The sequence below is a fragment of the Hyperoodon ampullatus genome (assembly GCF_949752795.1).
Source record: "Hyperoodon ampullatus genome assembly, chromosome: 1".
NCBI classification, from domain to species: domain Eukaryota; kingdom Metazoa; phylum Chordata; class Mammalia; order Artiodactyla; family Ziphiidae; genus Hyperoodon; species Hyperoodon ampullatus.
This window is the reverse complement of record NC_136914.1, coordinates 15,719,677-15,737,819: the sequence shown is the minus strand read 5'-3', so window position 1 is coordinate 15,737,819 and position 18,143 is coordinate 15,719,677. Positions and strand designations below refer to the sequence as shown.

Sequence of the window (18,143 nt, the reverse complement as noted above, 5' to 3'; positions counted from 1 at the left end):
AGGTAATTATTTTGTAAAAATTAGGTAAAAGAAATGGGAGAATTAGAAAGGAAAGGCACCACAAAATTTGGAAGCAAACACTGACAAGCTCAGGCTGACTTGGATTGTAACTATTTTCTTTTTTTTTTTTTAATTTATTTATTTTTTTAATATTTTTTTATTTTTGGCTGCTTTGGGTCTTCATTGCTGCGTGGGCTTTCTCTAGTTGCGGCAAATGGGGGCTACTCTTCATTGTGGTGCACATGCTTCTCATTGCGGTGGCTTCTCTTGTTGCGGAGCACAGGCTCTAGGTGCGTGGGCTCAGTAGTTGTGACACACGGGCTTAGTTGCTCCGCGGCATGTGGGATCTTTCCGGACCATGGCTCGAACCCGTATCCCCTGTATTGGCAGGCAGATTCTTAACCACTGCGCCAGCAGGAAAGTCCCTGTATCTATTTTCCATTATGCTCTCTCCTTCACTACTCTTCTCTCCCATTATCTTGTCTCTTATTTCAGTGCCTTTGGTATTTAAAGCCTTGAGCTTTTTGTTTTATACATAATTGTAAATAAACTGAAGGCCAGGGAATCTCACTACACATGCTGCTGATAGCTAGGGGAAACATTTCATATACCTTAGAACTCTCAAATTAATTACTTGGGTATTATAGTTTGCATAAAAATGAGGGCCAAGTATAAATTCATCAAGCGACACTGACACAGTCTTCCTGGAGTGTGAATTAAGATAGATAACTGGGATACTCAGGTATTAACATCAATTTCATTATACTCAAATAGCATTCATTAAAAATCCACAGGGGGGCTTCCCTGGTGGCGCAGTGGTTGAGAGTCCGCCTGCCGATGCAGGAGACACGGGTTCGTGCCCCGGTCTGGGAAGATCCCACATGCCGCAGAGCGGCTGGGCCCGTGAGCCATGGCTGCTGAGCCTGCGCTCCGGAGCCTGTGCTCCGCAAGGGGAGAGGCCACAACAGTGAGAGGCCCGCCTACCGCAAAAAAAAAAAAAAAAAAAAAAAATCCACAGGGAAGAGAAGAGCACACTGAAAACAAGTATGCTTTTTTATCCTCATGAACTTTATTCTGAAAGTTAAGACGTTAGAGAACCAGAAAAATATTGAGACAAAAGTCTGATTCTGGTTACTGAAATTTAAAACCAAAACTGAAACAATATTTACATTTTAATAATGAGTTTTCCAACATATAGTAGGTATGCCGGATAATCTCCACAGGGAAAAGCTACTGGCAATTCATTTGTGGTGCTACCTGTGAGCAATAATCATCTCTGTCAGCTCATGTGATAATTTATTAAATGAGTGGAAATAAATGTTTGAATATATAGTCCAAGTTTTGAAGAAAATACTAATTATCAGAAAAAATATGTATTCCTGAGTTGTTCAAGCAAGATACTGCCCCTCACTGTAATTATGATTGAATAAACAAAAAATAATTAGCTGATATCAAATTTTACATATATATGTTATATTAGTTAATTTTATAATTACCATTTTCTGCTTATAGTTATTACCTAAAGTTCATGTGAAAGATGACAGTACTATTTCTGAGAAGTTGACCAACTGGCCTGTATTGAAGGATTATGATCTGTTGATATGTGTACGTGGCTCAATGAGTCTCTGATTGCTATGCATCAGGTTTAGAGGTGCACTTACAATGTTCTAGTAAAAGGAGTGTGTATTATCAAGCTTGTCTCACATTTCAGAGATGATATTTATACACTGTTATTAATGTCAATGAGAGAACTATTCTCAATTTAAAATTTATAAGATTTTATCATATGTATGTTTTGTTTATATATTATAAATAATTTAAAATTATAAATTTAAAATATAAATTAAATTATAAATTATATAAAAAATATTTTTCCAAATAGGTTGTTAACATTGGATGTTTGACTTGGAATAGAAATGGGATGGGTATGTGAAGTCTTTTAAAAATTATATTTACTTGTTGAAAGTGCTGTATTAAATGCATACATTGGGGGAGAGAATACGTGTTTTGGCTACTCTGTAGTTACTTTTTAAAAAGGTTTTCTTTGTTTCTTGTTTTCACTAATATATAACTTATATCCAGTGAAATGTATCTATCTTAAAGGTACAGGTCAATGAATTTTTGCATATGTATATTCCCATGAAACCGCTGCCCAGATTCAGTTACATTTCAGCACCCAGATGGCTCCCTTGTGCCCCCTCCCAAATCAATGCCCTTTGGAAAATGTTACCACAGTTCCAAACTCTTTAGATTAGTTTTGCCTGTAACAATTTATTTTAAAGCAAAGCTATAATCTCTCCAACAAAAATCTAAAATGCAATTTTTTAACCCCACTCAAATACTACTACTAGAGGAATCACATTCTAGGGCCCGTATTTTCTTTTTATGCCATCTGTTAAAAGATCCTGTCTTGACATTAGCACATGGCTTTATCACCTCTAGTCCTGATTACTATAGCTCTTTCATAACTGAAACCTCAAAGGTCCTGTGGTATCCTTATCATACCTATTTACCTTTTAAATGATTCAGTACACATTTCATGTCCCTTATTATGTAATGGATGTAAAGCACCCTGCATGTAGCAGGAGTTCAGGAAACGTGAGCCTCTTTCCTGTAAATGAGAAGGAAGGCGGTCAGAAAGGAGGGGGAAGTAGAGAGAGATTGGGGGAGAGAGAGGAAGAAAGAGAGAAAGAGAGAGAGAGAGATGACAGAGAAAAAGGAAGGGAGGGAGGAGGAAAGAAAAGTAAAGACAAGACTAGAGAAAAGAAAACTCAATTTCCAAATTCTTGGCTCAGAATACCCTAAAAATAAGAATCCGCTTTCCACATTTTACTTCCCTCTCCCCTGTGGCAAGAATAAAATATCTTCCCAAACACTGAATAAAACCACAAATGCAGCCAATATGGAAGAAGTGGCAATGGTAAATGACAGGGCAAGGGTGGACTGGAGAGTGGAGCCCCGCGAGCTTCACCCTCAACATCTGGTGGGAGAGCACTGCCAAGTACAACACTGTGCTGCTGGTAACTATTTTGCCATCTAAAGTTCTAACATGCTGGAGAGCTAAAGATCTTGAACAAAATTATAACCTGCTATTCTTTTAAAAAAGAAAAGTCTCGCGTAAAAAAATTATCCCATTTAATGAACAATGAAAGAAAAATCAGTTAAATAATTGGTTATTTTTGTCCATGGGGTATCAGATGGCTAATGTGAATAAAATGTTCCCTGGATTAATTGGTTAAAGTAGAAATAGAGAGGCAAGTTCCATTGGCTTTTTTTGCAGGGTGAGATGTAAATTAATTGCACTAATCACGTTCAACTGGACCTCGACTATCTTTCCAGTCATCCTCTAAATAAACAGATATTTACAATCTAAAATTAGTTTGGTTTAGTCAATATGAAAGATCGAGCCTCCTGTATCTTTTTGTTAATTTTTTATCGCAGACATAGTTTTCTCTTATTTAGCTTCCCCAATGAAGCAGCACTAAGGATATACTTTTCTTCATTAGTTTAATTGGCTCATTGATAATCGCAGTGCAGGTCTTTACTTTGTAATTTGTGCCTCTTAATGATGTGTATTCTTAAAAACCTGTACAGGGGAGTAAAGAAGGATGTAAAAGAGGAAGCAAGAAGTAAAACACACAAACATACAGCTTCAGATACATATCAAGCAGCTCCCTAAAATAACTATACATGCTGTGAAACATTCTAATCAAAAGGGCTGTCTCTCAGTCACAGGACGGTAAAGTGAGGGATATGCACTGGCTGGGAAAAGATCCAAACTCCTGAAAAAATGTCAAATGCTGCTCCTTTAAGACATCATTTGCCTGGTCTGACAAGCACACAGAGAAGCAGCAGTGGGACTAGCAATGCACTCTAAGGACGACTGGCTGCAGGGAGACAGCCAGACAATTTCTTCCTCATGTCTGTGGCAACACTCTGTCACCTAACATTGCTTGCTGTACCCTTTGCTTGTTATTCTCATGCAGAAGCATGGAACATTGCCTGACGTGCTGTGGTTCGTTCTAGTCTATGAGCTTACAGTGAATAAACACAACTACTCTTCCTGCTTAAAGGTGTTTGAGGCCTGGGCTGAGATCTAGTCGTTGGTGCAGGGGCACAGCTCTCTAAGCTCAAGGCAAGGTCTTGCAGGGCAGAATGGCTAGAAAGGGAGCCCGAGGAAGTGAACAGAAGAAAGAAACAGTGGTGTGTGCCTCTGTTTGCAATTCTGAGTTTTTCCCTGCATTCTCAGAGAAACACACTCAGACACGAAACTATCAATATATATATACACATAGTCTTGATCAAAGAGATTAGGTAGCATAATGCCATCATGAGAAAGAGGATGGTATTTGGTGTGAGGCAAATCATTATCCCAGGCAAAATTATCTCTTTCACCACTACTCAAAAGGTTGGTTGTTTCATGTGGGCTAACTTTGTGGGGAACGATTTCTAATCTTGGCAAAAGAAGATGGGGGGAAAGGCGGGGAGGGAGTGTATAAAATGAACTCCATGTACTGCCCAGAGCACACTACCCAGTGCCTGAAAATACTACCCAGCTGAGACTACATGAAATCTGAACCTACTCTTCAAAGCTGATTTCATAAAAATTAAACTTAACTGCTCCTCTTGGCCCAGAGAATAGCCAAAGGAGGAGACCTGCAGTGGAACTCTGAATTATTGAGATGAATCAGGAAGCCTGTTAGGATAGTACACGTTGGAAAACTGAGCTCTCATTTTAGAATTTATCTTAAACCAACAGGATGCTCAAAGAGAACATTTTATATTTAATGCTTTGCCCTTCAGATTATATTATATACAAAGAGTTATTATATATATTATATTACATATTATATAATGTGTAATATAATATATATATTATATACAAAGAGTGTGTATCAGTGCCTGCATCACTGACATGTGCATTTTTTGTGGTTCTTTTAGTGAGTATATGGCCAAGGCATGGGCTGTAGTGGAAAGAGCACAGACTTTGCATCCCGGCACTGCCATTTACTATGTGTGTGACTCTCTCTGAGCCTTGGTTTCTGCATGCTGAAAAGAAAGACATTTACATGTTCCTTGAAGAGCTGTGAGGAATAAATGAGATCATTTATACTAAGCAAACAATACCATTTCCAGCTTGCAAACAATGTCAGCTTCCTTAATCCACAATACGAAGCCTCACAGTATCTTCAGTAAGTATATTTTATATAAATATCAGTTCTATTTTAAATAGGCTGATATCACTGAGCCATTCTCAAACCCCTCAAAGGTCACAGTCTAATCAAAATGGATCATTTTTACTTCTGAGGCCATCACACTTTTGTCATTTCTGTGTGTATGTGGTAAGTCCCCGGGGCTATACTCCCAGACTTCTAGAGTTGAATTAAAGAGCTGTTTTTGAAGATGGGGACTCTGATATATGCATCTCAGAACTTTTAAATGTCCTATGATACATACAGTCGATATTTCACCAACATTTGGTTTCAGACTTTGATTCTTTGTTTGAATTGCAGAAGGTACATATTACATAAACTACCACAACTTTCATAGTTCAAAAATCTAGATTAATTGTAGACTAAAATAAAAATCTACGGAGGAACCAGTGATTACTGCTTCGCAACTTCTTTAAGGAAACAGTTCTAAAAAGCTCTAATTAGAGAGAGTTTGGGAAGTTTCAAAAGGTTTGAGGCCAGAGATTCAGAAGCGTGAACTCTTCTCGTAAAAAAATCAAAGGTAAATAGACTGGTAAGATTAAGAAAATATAATCACTCCCAACAGGAGAGTCTTTGCCATTCTTTGCTTAGAAGGTGGGCTTCAAGAAAAGTAGAACACCGATTTCATTTATCCTCAGAACCTTCCATAGGAGCATATAAATATTAAATGAATAAGATAAATTTAAGAGTTACTAAAACAATTTTTAAAAATATTTTCTTAGTTTCCACATGACCCTAATTTAAGGGAAGTAGCGGAAACTCTTTATCTCCCATTACTGCTTTCTGTTTATAGCAGTCTTTCTCAAATCTGGCTACACATGGAAATCACATACGCAAGGTAAACCAATTCTGGCCCACGGGAAGTAACAGTGCCACTTACGGGAAACATCCTTAAATGAGAGGACATACCCTTTGCTTCCTTCTTTTCCTTCTAGCTGCATGTAATGTGGGAATATGAGCAGTCTTGGGTCATGAGGTTGACTTTGTAATGAGGCCACGCACATCAGATCAATAAGGCAGAGACCCTGGGCCCTGGCAACAGGTGGCGTCACACCAGCCATGGTCCGCCCATCTATGAGCTTTTACTAGAGAGAGAAATAAACTTCTATCCTGTTCAAACCACCATTATGTTTTTTTTTTTTCCCCTTCACTCTTGGCAGATACTAGCCCTAATGTGATACAAAGGTCTTACAAAATTTGTACTCAGTCACACTTCTCTGCCATGTTGGTCAAGTTAGCCCATGGATGAGGTTTATGAGGTTTCCTAATTTCTTCCTCTGTACTTTTCTCACTTGAGTTTCCCTCCTGGTTAAATCTTGTTTTTTGTTTCTAACCCCAGCCATATATGCCCTCGATATTCTCCCAAACATCTATATTCCAATGGTAATTATTTTCTGTACCTTTTTTATCCCAAGATTTTAATAATCAGTTCAAATAATAATTGAATCCTGGAACCATCTGTTCAAGGCTTCTTATTCTATAAAGCTTTTTACAGTTATACTTTCCTACATAGATTTAGGTTTCTAGAGAGCAAGGATGTATATTTCTTTAAATTCTCCTAATTACAGTGCATATACATGGAAGAAATACCTAAATGTACTCCTCTTTTTGGAATTAAACACCAACACCACCCCTCCCTCCCTTACCACCATGAATGATTAAGAAATATGTGATCTTTAAATGAGATCCTTAAATGTGATTAATATATTGGTGGGCTATATATATATATATATACATATATGCATAGTCAATGATGGGAGGTGAATTGAATAACCCCCCCCAAAAAGTTAGTATAATAGTTTAAAAACAAAAGCCATTTAGGAGTGACATGTTTTTCAACATTAAATATTCCTATAATAAATAAAGTATTATGATGAAAATTTAAAAACCTAGAATCTCTTTAATAAATGATTGTTATGAATGTATGACATTGGTGTGAGACTTCAGTAAATTTGATTTCTCTCTTTAATTAAGATAACTGTTTTCCTTTTTAACGCATTATTTCCAAGAGCACATATAATGTCAGCTACTACAGCATGAGCTCTGATTCTTTAAAACTTATTCTTATTTCAAACTATTTCTTTTAATAAATATTTAATGAATCATTTCTATGTATGAAACACCATGTGAAGCACCAGAAAGAGAAAACATGTGAATGAAACAAGAGCCTTGTCTTTATTTTGAACGTAACTTCTACTTACCTGAAGCAGATGCAGTTGGGATGCTGAGGAAGAACCTCTACTCAAAGGTTATCTGTTTTGTTTTAACTAATGATTTTGACAAATTACCCTAGTTAGATGACAGGTGCCAAAAAAGACAAAATATAGCAGCTGTCAGTGTACTCACACAGACTCATACACACAAATGCAGACACACACACATGCACTTGACTATCAATTTACAAAAATAACTTATTGTCTCATAATTATAAGACATAACCAGGCAAACACATTCCTGCTTATTTAATCAAATTTGATTCATTGTTTCAACATGAGATAGAATTATCTAATGTCAAATATCATGCAAGTTTTGCAAAGTTGCAAACCTATAAAAAGTACGAAAGGCAAGATCTTACTATGAACCATTTCCTTGGCATTTCTATGCAATAAAAAGCATATGAGAATCAACGGAAAATAGGATATGGAATATCCCACACATTTATGTGTATTAAAGTTCATTGGTAAAGACTAGGGATTTACTTAAGGCAATACATATACCACTTTATTTTGCTAAGATATTGTTGATCCATTACTGAGCAGCTAAGAAGAAATGATGCAGACTTACTTCGATACTGAAGTACCCTCTGTCTACATAGTCCCCTAAGAAGAGGTAGCGAGTGTTGGCAGGAGATCCGCCCACTTCAAAGAGCTTCATCAAGTCAAAGAATTGTCCATGGATGTCCCCGCAAACTGAAAGAAACAAAGAAAATTCATCTGATGGTTACATTTTGTTAAGACTTTGAATTAGACGATAAAATTACAAAATTTTACAACCAGAAGGAATTTAGAGGTCATCTTAGCCAAAACGTTCTTTTGCAAAACAGGAAAGTGAGACAGAAATTCCAAACTTAATTGGTGGCAGACCTGGCTTTTGCATCCAGTTCTACCGATTCACAGATTAACTGGAAAAATAAAGATAATAATAACAATAATGGCTATTATTGTTGTACATTTAACAATTCTGCACCAAACACTGTGCTAAGAGATTTCTACACAGTTTATAGTCATGGGATAGGATTTCCTTTTGCAGATTAGTCAAAGAGAGGTTCAGAAATTTGACATAATCTATATACTGAAGTCTAAATATGTATCTACTACATGTTATTGACTCCTGAAGAAAAGGAAATGTTGATACCCATTATAAAAAATGTATTTCATTGACTCTAAAATGCCATCAATTATAAAACACACCATTATTTTATGTACCACTGAGAAAGAAAAAAACTCCAATTTAATTTAAATTTATATTATAAAAGAGCATTTTTGTAAGATGTACCCTGGTATCAGATGTCAATTTTTTTTTTTTAATTGTGAAATGAAAAAAATCCTGTAAAACTGTATAAATAATGACAGGGAATTGACTTTCTTAACTTTCTCACCTTCTCTTTTAAACCAAAATTCTTAAAAAAGCTATGTAGTCTCTCTTTTTAAAACCCCTTATTCAGTACTTACTATTTCACTTACTACTTTCAAAGCCCTAAGAAAATAAATATTATCTCCATTATGGTTATGTGGCTAGGCGAGATCACTGTTAAAAATGAATGATACGGGCTTCCCTGGTGGCGCAGTGGTTGAGAGTCTGCCTGCCGATGCAGGGGACACAGGTTCGTGCCCGGGTCCAGGAAGATCCCACATGCCGCGGAGCGGCTAGGCCCGTGAGCCATGGCTGCTGAGCCTGTGCGTCTGGAGGCTGTGCTCCGCAACGGGAGAGGCCACAACAGTGAGAGGCCCGCGTACCGCAAAAAAAAAAAAAAAAAAAAAAAAGAATGATACAACTGAACTGAACTGAAAAAAAAAATTGATACCGAGTTTCAATTCAGATTTGTCTAATTCAAAGCTTTTGCTGTCAAGCATCATGTTATAATATCTTTGACATTTATATGGTTTATACATGTGTATATATTTACTACCTTAAGACAATTTTATGCTTGAATGATGAACGCGATGTGGCTGTTTCTTTAATGCTAAGAGGTTCATAGAATGAATGTTATCAGTGAATAGGAAATCAAGAGGCCAAAGGATGCTATATTAACACATTCTATGCTGTAATCACAAGCAAGCTGAAATGTTTTAAACCTCATTCCTTTATCTGATGAAAGCCGATAGAAAGAAAAATGAGTCAAAGGAGTTCATTGATGAAAAAACTATAAAACAGTGGGTGAATAAAAATGTCATATAAATCCTCATTCTTACCATCAAGGAACAGCTAGTAAGGACCCAGAGTTCTATAAACCTGAAACAGGTACAGGTGGACTCTATTTTAAAATACCTGCACTCGAAAATCTTAGAACCTATCAAACAGATGTAAATTACAAGGAGCTATAACTGCTAAGGCATTCTTTCTGAAAATTCCAATCCCATAGCTTCTTCCCTCTCATGAGCAAGAGATACACAGTACAAATACCAGAAACATATTCTTCCACTTCTGAAATAATATCATACTAGAAAATTGTTTATAAATAATCGTTTTTATTCTTACAGTTGAGTATTTTGCAAACGGGTCCTTATCCTGGCCTAATGAGGAATTTGGTTTGTGAGAGACATGTCATATACTGTATTTTAACCAAAGGGAAAGAAATAAAGAGCAACAAGTGTCGTGGTTCAAACACTGCCGGGTACAGGTGCCAGTACCCACTTTGGGGAGACTTCCATGCTGCATTTAGAGCTGTGAAAACTGATGTTAATAATAATAATAATACAATTAAAAATAAGCAGATAATAAAACAATTCTTAAAACTTAAATGGACTAATAATAATAAATCCATTTAGAAAACTGAATTAGCATATCTTGTATTACTAAATTTTTAAGAAGGCAAGGATAAACTTATTAGTTAATAAGATAATTCATCTTCCACTGATTTATCCCTTGAAATTACAGTTGGTATGGCTTACTTATCACAGGTTTCTCTCAAATGGCAGGCATTTTTACACCTGTCATGTTAAGTTTCAAACCAGAAATTACAAACAAAAAAGACTGGCTGGGAACCAAGCCTTTCTTTACATGCCCTCCATTAAGTTCAGAAGTTGAAGGAAGGAACTTCAGGGAAAGAAAGTATGAAGCAGGGCACTTTGTTTCAGCTGAACTGATGCAGCCCTGTCAAATGTGAATGCCTGTGACCAGGACACTTCCTTGCCACTGTCCCTCTCTCTATCCTGAATCCTATCAGAGGGATAGGATCCTATCAGAGGGTCAATTATGGGGTAAGGCTCAGGGAAAACATGAAGCCAGGTGATGGGGTAGGATGGAGGATTCAAACATTATTTGGAATTTGTATTATAGTAGCAAGTCTAATAATCATATTTTTAGGCTATTATTAAAAGGTCCCCTAGTCAAAATGGGTGTAGTATTAAGGCTATTAGAGGCAGTGTGGTACAGCATTTAACGACCTAGACTTTGAAGCCAGACACTCAGGCTCCAATCCTATTTACTACCTGAGTGCTTCTGGGTAAGTTACTCAACTTCTCTGAGCCTCAATGTATTCATCTATAAAATGGGATGGTATTGGTACCTTACCCTACTGGGCTATTGAGAGAATTAAAGGTATTAATCATGTAATGGGATTAGGAGAGTTCCTGGGACCTGATATGAACTTGATAAATGTTATATCAAAGTGGCATTTCAGAATAGTTGTATCTAAAATATCAAGGTACCAGAAAGAATGGGATTCTGGTGCTTGGGGTTGGGGAAGGAGGAGTGAAAGGCATTCAGAAGCATCTTCTTCACCATTCCCTCCCCTCCTATCCTCTCTTTCATTTTTGATTCCTCCACTTCAATTCCTGGTCATGGCTGAAAACTCAAGGATCATTATTTTTTATACCTCCATGTCAATGATAAATATCAAGACATTAATTCAGGCTGTGGACCACAGGTCTGGAGTTAAGTGGTTTTAGCAACTGACATACAACTGTAGCATAATCTGGCAACCAGAATTACACAATATTATAAATAAACGGGCTCTAGACAATGCAAACATTACGGATAACTTTTGTTGGACTACAGAAGTACATTACTGTGAATGCAATTTTATAAAAACTGAAAAGTAAGCTCTTCTTTTTGGCCTACAGTAACTTTGTGATAAGAGAGAATCTCAATGATTTATAAGATCAGCACAATTATTGGGTCTTGGCTTGACGATATAAAACAGCAGAGAGCAACTGCTGTAAAGTTGGCATGGAGAACAAAATACCCTGCAATTCAGTTACTTGTATGATGGCCACATCATCACTGACTTTACTTTAGATCAGCCACACAATTCAAATCATACTTTCACAGTAAGGACCTCTTATGACAATGTCCAGCAAAGGAAAGCAACTTGCACATACAATCATAAAAAATATGCAAAGCCCAATGAAAGAAAACAGTAGTTCAAATAAAATACACCCGAAAAATTGAGATATTTTTATTAAGAGATTTAAGGATTTCCCAGGTCAGTTTACGTTAAAGCTATTTAACTTTAAAAAAAAATCATCTACCTATCTATCTATCTAGTCACCATCCTATTGCCCTTCTTGTTCAATATATGCCAGTCTTCTCTGTCTCAAATAAGCCACGTTTCTTTCTTGTATTTTCACAGGCTGACTCCTTTTCATCCAATAGGTCTCAGCTACATGTCAGTAGTGTTAAGGAGGCCTTTCTATAAAGGAGCTACCTCTTTCTAAAATCATTCTTCTTCCCATTAACTTGTTTTACTTTCTTCATCCTACTTATTACTCTCTGGAATGATCTAGCTGATTAATTTGCATGCCTGTTTCCTCCCTGATTCTTCCCATTGGAATATAACCTACGCGAGGACTATAACCTGCGTGAAGCCGTCAGTTTGGTTCACTGACCAGGTGGAGAATAGCGCCTACCACCCAAAAGGCACATGAGAAACGTGCTACCTTAGGATTCTTCCACTGGGCCTGTGCTGTGCTGAATCTGGAAATCCATTAACTACGAAGTCAAGGTTTTGAGGGGCCCTTGGGATTGACAGGGTTGGACAACAGTTGGAGTTTGCTTTGGTGGAAGCTGAAGGTCTTTGACGGGTCTGAGATGGCGCCTGTTTTAAGCCTTTAAGTCACAGCTTTTGAATTAGTGTGCGGCAAGACTGGGGGAGAATGTGGGAACTCCACACAGTTTAGGGTGGTTTCTTTACCTGGTTCTACATCAGTAACACTTGGGGAGCTTTTGAAACTACAGATTCCTGGGTCCTGAATCAGAATCTCCAGAGATGCAGATTTATAACAAGCTCTTCGACGACTCTTATCTAGAGAGTAAGACAAAACAGACCTCGGCTTTTGACCCTCGGTCTCGGCACACTCAGCCCTCATTCTGCATGCTTGTGCGGTTCCCCTCACAGGGTTCACATGTGGGGGAGATACACACTGGAAAGGCAACTTCGTTCGATGCTAATTCAGGTTGGTGTGAGATCGGGATTTCCTATTATGTGAAAGGATAATATTGAAGTGATTGTTTGATAGAGTCTAGGATAGAGGAATGAATCTAACAAAGGTGACGACAAAGAGCAAATTTACTTGTGCATTTGAATGTGGCTGTTGCTTAGGCCCTGTGCATTGCAGCTTTCCGATAAAGGATTTATCCCGAAGTCCTAATATTTGGGAACATTTACTATTTTAATATCCAACATCAGGAAGAAAGTGATCTCCACACTGAGGTATCCATACTTCGGTACCCAAGAGGATGGAGGGTAAGGCCAGGGCATCACATAGAGGGAAGGGTACTTCCATGTGATGGTAAGTGAAAAGTATAGCCAGGTAACCTTCCTTCTTTGTAATGCCATGGCCCGCACCTTCCGTTCTCTTGGGTACCTAACACACTGGTGTCCAAAGAGAAGTAAAGTACAACAAATGTCAGCTAATGAGGCAAACCATCTGCTTGGCTGCTCACAGCCTCTAATTCCCCACGAGGCTAGGTCCTTTCATCTTCCATGTCATTGGCTTTAACAGCACTTCTAGAACAACCAGGCTTTGACAAGTTCTATTCTACCTTCAAGGCAAGCTCATTCTTCACCAAATACTCCTGCTTCCCATATTCCCCTAGCTTCCCATTATTTGCTTCTCATTTCCAACGAAACACTGCTGGCAGGCAGGAACTCAACTGGGGCTAGCTCTAAGAGACCTACGATACTGAAGAAGCACCAAAAACATAGGAACACAGTACAGGCAGTCAAAGCACTCCTAGTCTCTATGAAATATCCATCCATCTGGCTGAACATTCAAAAATATATATATCTTCAATAGATTATTACCAGAATTGTATATATTTCCATCACAGATGTATAGTTATGGCATTTAATGAAATTAACACATCAAAGATAACGAAAGAAAGCATATGGGTTTTTCTCTGGACCACTGCTACCCTCATCCATCAGCAAACTGATGCAGTCCTCCACTTGTTTTTATACTGGACAAGTAAGAACTACCAGGTACACTGAGCAGTTGAATCTATTTGCTGAGAAGGTGGTAAGGTTGCCATTATCATCTTCTTGGCCACTTCTCTAAGTCAGGTGACTAAGTGGTTTTGAATCTGGCTGTTCTAACATCCTCAGTACAACCAAATGATGCAAGAGGGATCAACATCCTGCAATGCTTACACATTTATTTCTTCATTCTCGTCTACTATCAGGAAATACATAAATTATGCCTAAATAACCAACTACTAAGTAATACCTAAGCAAACAATTACTTTTGAGTAATTTCCTTTTAATATTGATTCCCTCCCCCAGTAACTCTTAACCCACAGTAAATAAAAGTTTACTGGAAATGATTCTCACACAAGCATGGTCTCAGTAACTTTTGATCTAAGTCTTCTGAAGAGGAGTACAGAATTTTAAAGGGGGAACTAGAAAACATACAGAAAGCCTTTGTCTTTGTTTTTTAGGGAAGGAAATAGCTTTTATTTCTCATATCATTGCTAGAGAGCTAGTTATTAAACTTTGAAATCACAGACTTAGGAGGTTAAAGTATATATAAATATAAACATTAATTTAAATGTGTGTGTGTGTGTGTGTGTGTGTGTGTGTGTGTGTGTGTGTGTGTGTAAAGCCACCTACCACAAAGGAGGAATTATTTGGAGATGAGTGGTCAGTGCAGCAGTTAGGGAGTCATTAAACAAGGTCAAGACTTTACTCACTGTAGATTACAGCTAAGTCCTGCTAAAGAGAAACGCAATAAACAGCTGGGGCAGGAACAAGGGGCTCTTTGTAGTTAGCTGAGAAAGCTCTTGGGATCTACAAACTAGACAACGAATCAGTCACAGGGCGAGTCTAAGAGTCCCTAGAACTGGCACACTGCTCAGGAGAGAAGATAATGGCCAGCGTATTGAGGACAAACAGACCCTTGAGAAAATAATCTCAAGGATGGAGGACAAGTTAGAAAGATAACCACAACCAGGACCAAGCCTAGGCCTTGCATCTCCAGACTAACAGAAGTACTGCTAACTCTGTTGAAAAGGTGCTCAAAACAACAACCCTGCGTATGTTATATGTGTAATCAAGTATGCATGTCTAAATCAATTTAGTGATTCTGCAAATAAGTATACTCATATTATCATTTAATTATTTTTTCAAAGAATTCCATTGTTTTCTAAATCCACATTGGCAACTAAATCGCTACATCAGAAAATGTAAACAGTAGAATGCACTGAACATATTAGGATGAAGTCCCAGTATAATTGCTACACAATTGATAGCTTGAAAAGAACTCTGCTACAGCTGCCATCCAGAGTGGAAGACATATAAAGAAACGTAAGATAAAAATACATACTTTCATATAAAACTACTTAGAATAGCTTTGAACTAAAGCTCAGACTTATGCATTTGGCCTTGTTTACTTGCCTATATTAAAGGAAGTCCAAAGAAAATCATTGGGTTAACTTCGTACTGACACTAAGCAAAAATTTTATAATGTCATAGAATTCCAGTTTAAAGAATGCTTACAGAAAACAACAACAACAAATCAGTCAAATAATACGTTGAAGGTGAAAATAGATTTTTCATGGACTGGCATTTCAAAATTGCATCAGTATTATGATTTAGAAGTCAAGTGCTTTTAATTCTTGACCCACTGTTTATTTTTCTATAAAGATCTTTTAGTTCCTCCAAAATACTGGCTTGTGGAAAATGTGCATGAAGTAGAATAACTACCTCTACACGTTTTTCCAGTTCACATGAAACTAACAGGTTGTAATTTTTCTTTTAGAGAAGACATTACTGAATTGCTGAGCAATTTTCACCATTAGAATTCCACTCTCCTTTCAACTTCATTTACTTCAACCCAATATTTTTTCCATAATAGACACATTTTTCCAAGACAATAAAAGTTCTAATGTTAAGGAACTAATATTATGTCTAATTCTCAGCATGAGGAGATTAACCTATTAATTTACTGGTTGGGTTTTTGAATCCTCTATCTGCTACACCTTTTTCTTTTCCAAAATCTGCAATTTTGCAGAGAACGATCTTGCATTTAGAGGTTTTGTTAGATGTTAAACACAGTGGGTACCACAAGTACGTGTCTGTTTCCCCCTGCAGACCATCCAGGCTTATGTAACTTTAGTGGATGATAAGTTCAAGTACAAACCAGCCAGCCCGAATATGTGTGATTCATTAGCAGAATGTGTAAACTTCTGAAATCAGGCAATTACTGAGATAAAAGTGAGTTTCATTACAGCATTCACTATACATCTAGAGATCTTCATCAACTGTAAAATAAACTAACCAAGAAAAAAATAACAGGGGTCTAATTCATCAAAGAGGTACACTGCAAAATAATTAATCTTTTCCCCATAATGAATATTATTTTTCAAATGTTAAATATGTATTAGATACTTTATAAAACACAAAATATGAATTCTTAACCAGGGCTTGATAGTATAAAACAATAATGAAAAGTCTCTAATTAAAATTTCCTAAAAACTATATTTTTCTTTTAAAATCCTTGAAATGTCAGTAATGAAATTAAATACAAAACAATAACAGCACCAGTGTAGATTAACAGCAATAATTTCACACATTTTCTTTATATTTATGATGCTTTTTTACAAAGATAAACTGTTAGCCAGCATTAATGAGACATGTAACAGGACAACTGAAAAAAAAGAATGGGATATACTGTAGATTGCAATAGATAATAAAATAACAACAATCCAGTACTAAATATGAATACTTCATGAATCACCTAAATCTCAGTTTATAACTATAATTACATGGAAAGAAACTAGAAGAGTCTGCATTTTTTTTTTTTTTTTCAGTATGCGGGCCTCTTACTGTTGCGGCCTCTCCCGTTGCGGAGCACAGGCTCCGGACGCGCAGGCTCAGCGGCCGTGGCTCACGGGCCCAGCCACTCCGCGGCATGTGGGATCTTCCCAGACCGGGGCACGAACCCGTGTCCCCTGCATCGGCAGGCGGACTCTTAACCACTGCGCCACCAGGGAAGCCCTGAGTCTGCATTTTTAAACTGTTTTATAGAAGGACCAAGCATACACAGCACCATGGTAAATCCACTGTTTATCCCAATCAGCAGAAAAATCAATGATTGAAACACATATTTATTTCTTAAAGATGAGTTTTCTCACTATCGAGATTTTTCTTATTTGTTTACTGGAAGAACTTAATCTATTGAATAAGAATGTATTTGTTCCATCTATTATCACTACTTTTCCATTTCAGCACCAATCCAGGTTTTAACAAAATGCCTAACTGTTAAAGATTCATAATAACATTATGGAATTATTTTAAGTCACAGTCATGGCAGTGACAGTAGTAAATAATAACAATAAGTAAATATGTACAATACTTATAGCATTATTTAAATTTGGTCATCATTATGTTCATATGTCCAAGTTTGATCAGTCCTGGAAACTATCAGTTATTTGATATGTGGATTTACTTACATTATGTAGTTCACTAAACCCTTGATTGTCATCACCAGACAATGAAGAGTACAGGATGAACTATGAGACGATATAATTTCAGCCAAATATAAATAAACTTGATATCTTATGTACTTATATATATTTATTAATAAACGAGAGATTGTTCCCTTCACTTTTTGAAATACTGATGCCAGGTTTCAGATCCTATGAACTCCCTCCAGGACCCTAAAAAATGGGCTCTCACTATGGTAATCAGACCTAGGGGTTATAGATCTATGCCTTAGCATTCCCATCTTAGGTCTTCCAAACTGGTATTTCTGGAGGGGTGTTTTTATGTTTTGTTTTGTTTTTTTAATTGTCTGGAAACTGTGGCCACAGTATACTTTCAATTCTGGATTTTTCCTGCACATGTTATTTCTTCCTGGGTGAGAGGCAGTAGCGTGTAATGGGTGAGAACACAGTCTATGAAGCTAAACTGCTCAGTTTCATAACTGCTGTTTGTGAGTTTTTGCTTTGTGTGTGTATTCCTCCTAATTGACCTTAATCAGTAAGCTGTGGCTTTTTAGTTAATCATTTTCTCATTAATTCTCCCTGAATCAGATTTACCATCTCAAGAAAGCATGGGCTCTTCTAATATGCTTTGCCCAATCTCCTCCTTACACAGTCACACTCTATTCTTTTTTACTGCAATTCTTTAGGCTTTGACTATCTTGCCCTATAAATCTCCACTTGTGTAACTAGGACAAAAAACTTAATCTGTGTAGGAGGCCTCAGATGGCTCATCTATAAGGGGCTTCATAATAAACCTTTTTAAAATAAGTTTTTAAAAATTAAGTG

The 18,143-nt window shown here is 37.1% G+C and overlaps 1 protein-coding gene across 5 annotated transcripts in view; it reads right to left on the bottom strand.

The window, feature by feature from the left end:
* Positions 1-18,143, bottom strand: part of PPP3CA (protein phosphatase 3 catalytic subunit alpha) — a 310,748-nt gene that overhangs the window by 69,400 nt on the left and 223,205 nt on the right. For all 5 annotated transcript variants that reach the window (XM_079712539.1, XM_079712538.1, XM_079712535.1 and 2 more), the window contains exon 3: positions 7,998-8,122. In XM_079712539.1, the coding sequence (XP_079568665.1) occupies positions 7,998-8,122 (125 nt within the window). The remainder of the gene's footprint in view (positions 1-7,997; positions 8,123-18,143) is intronic.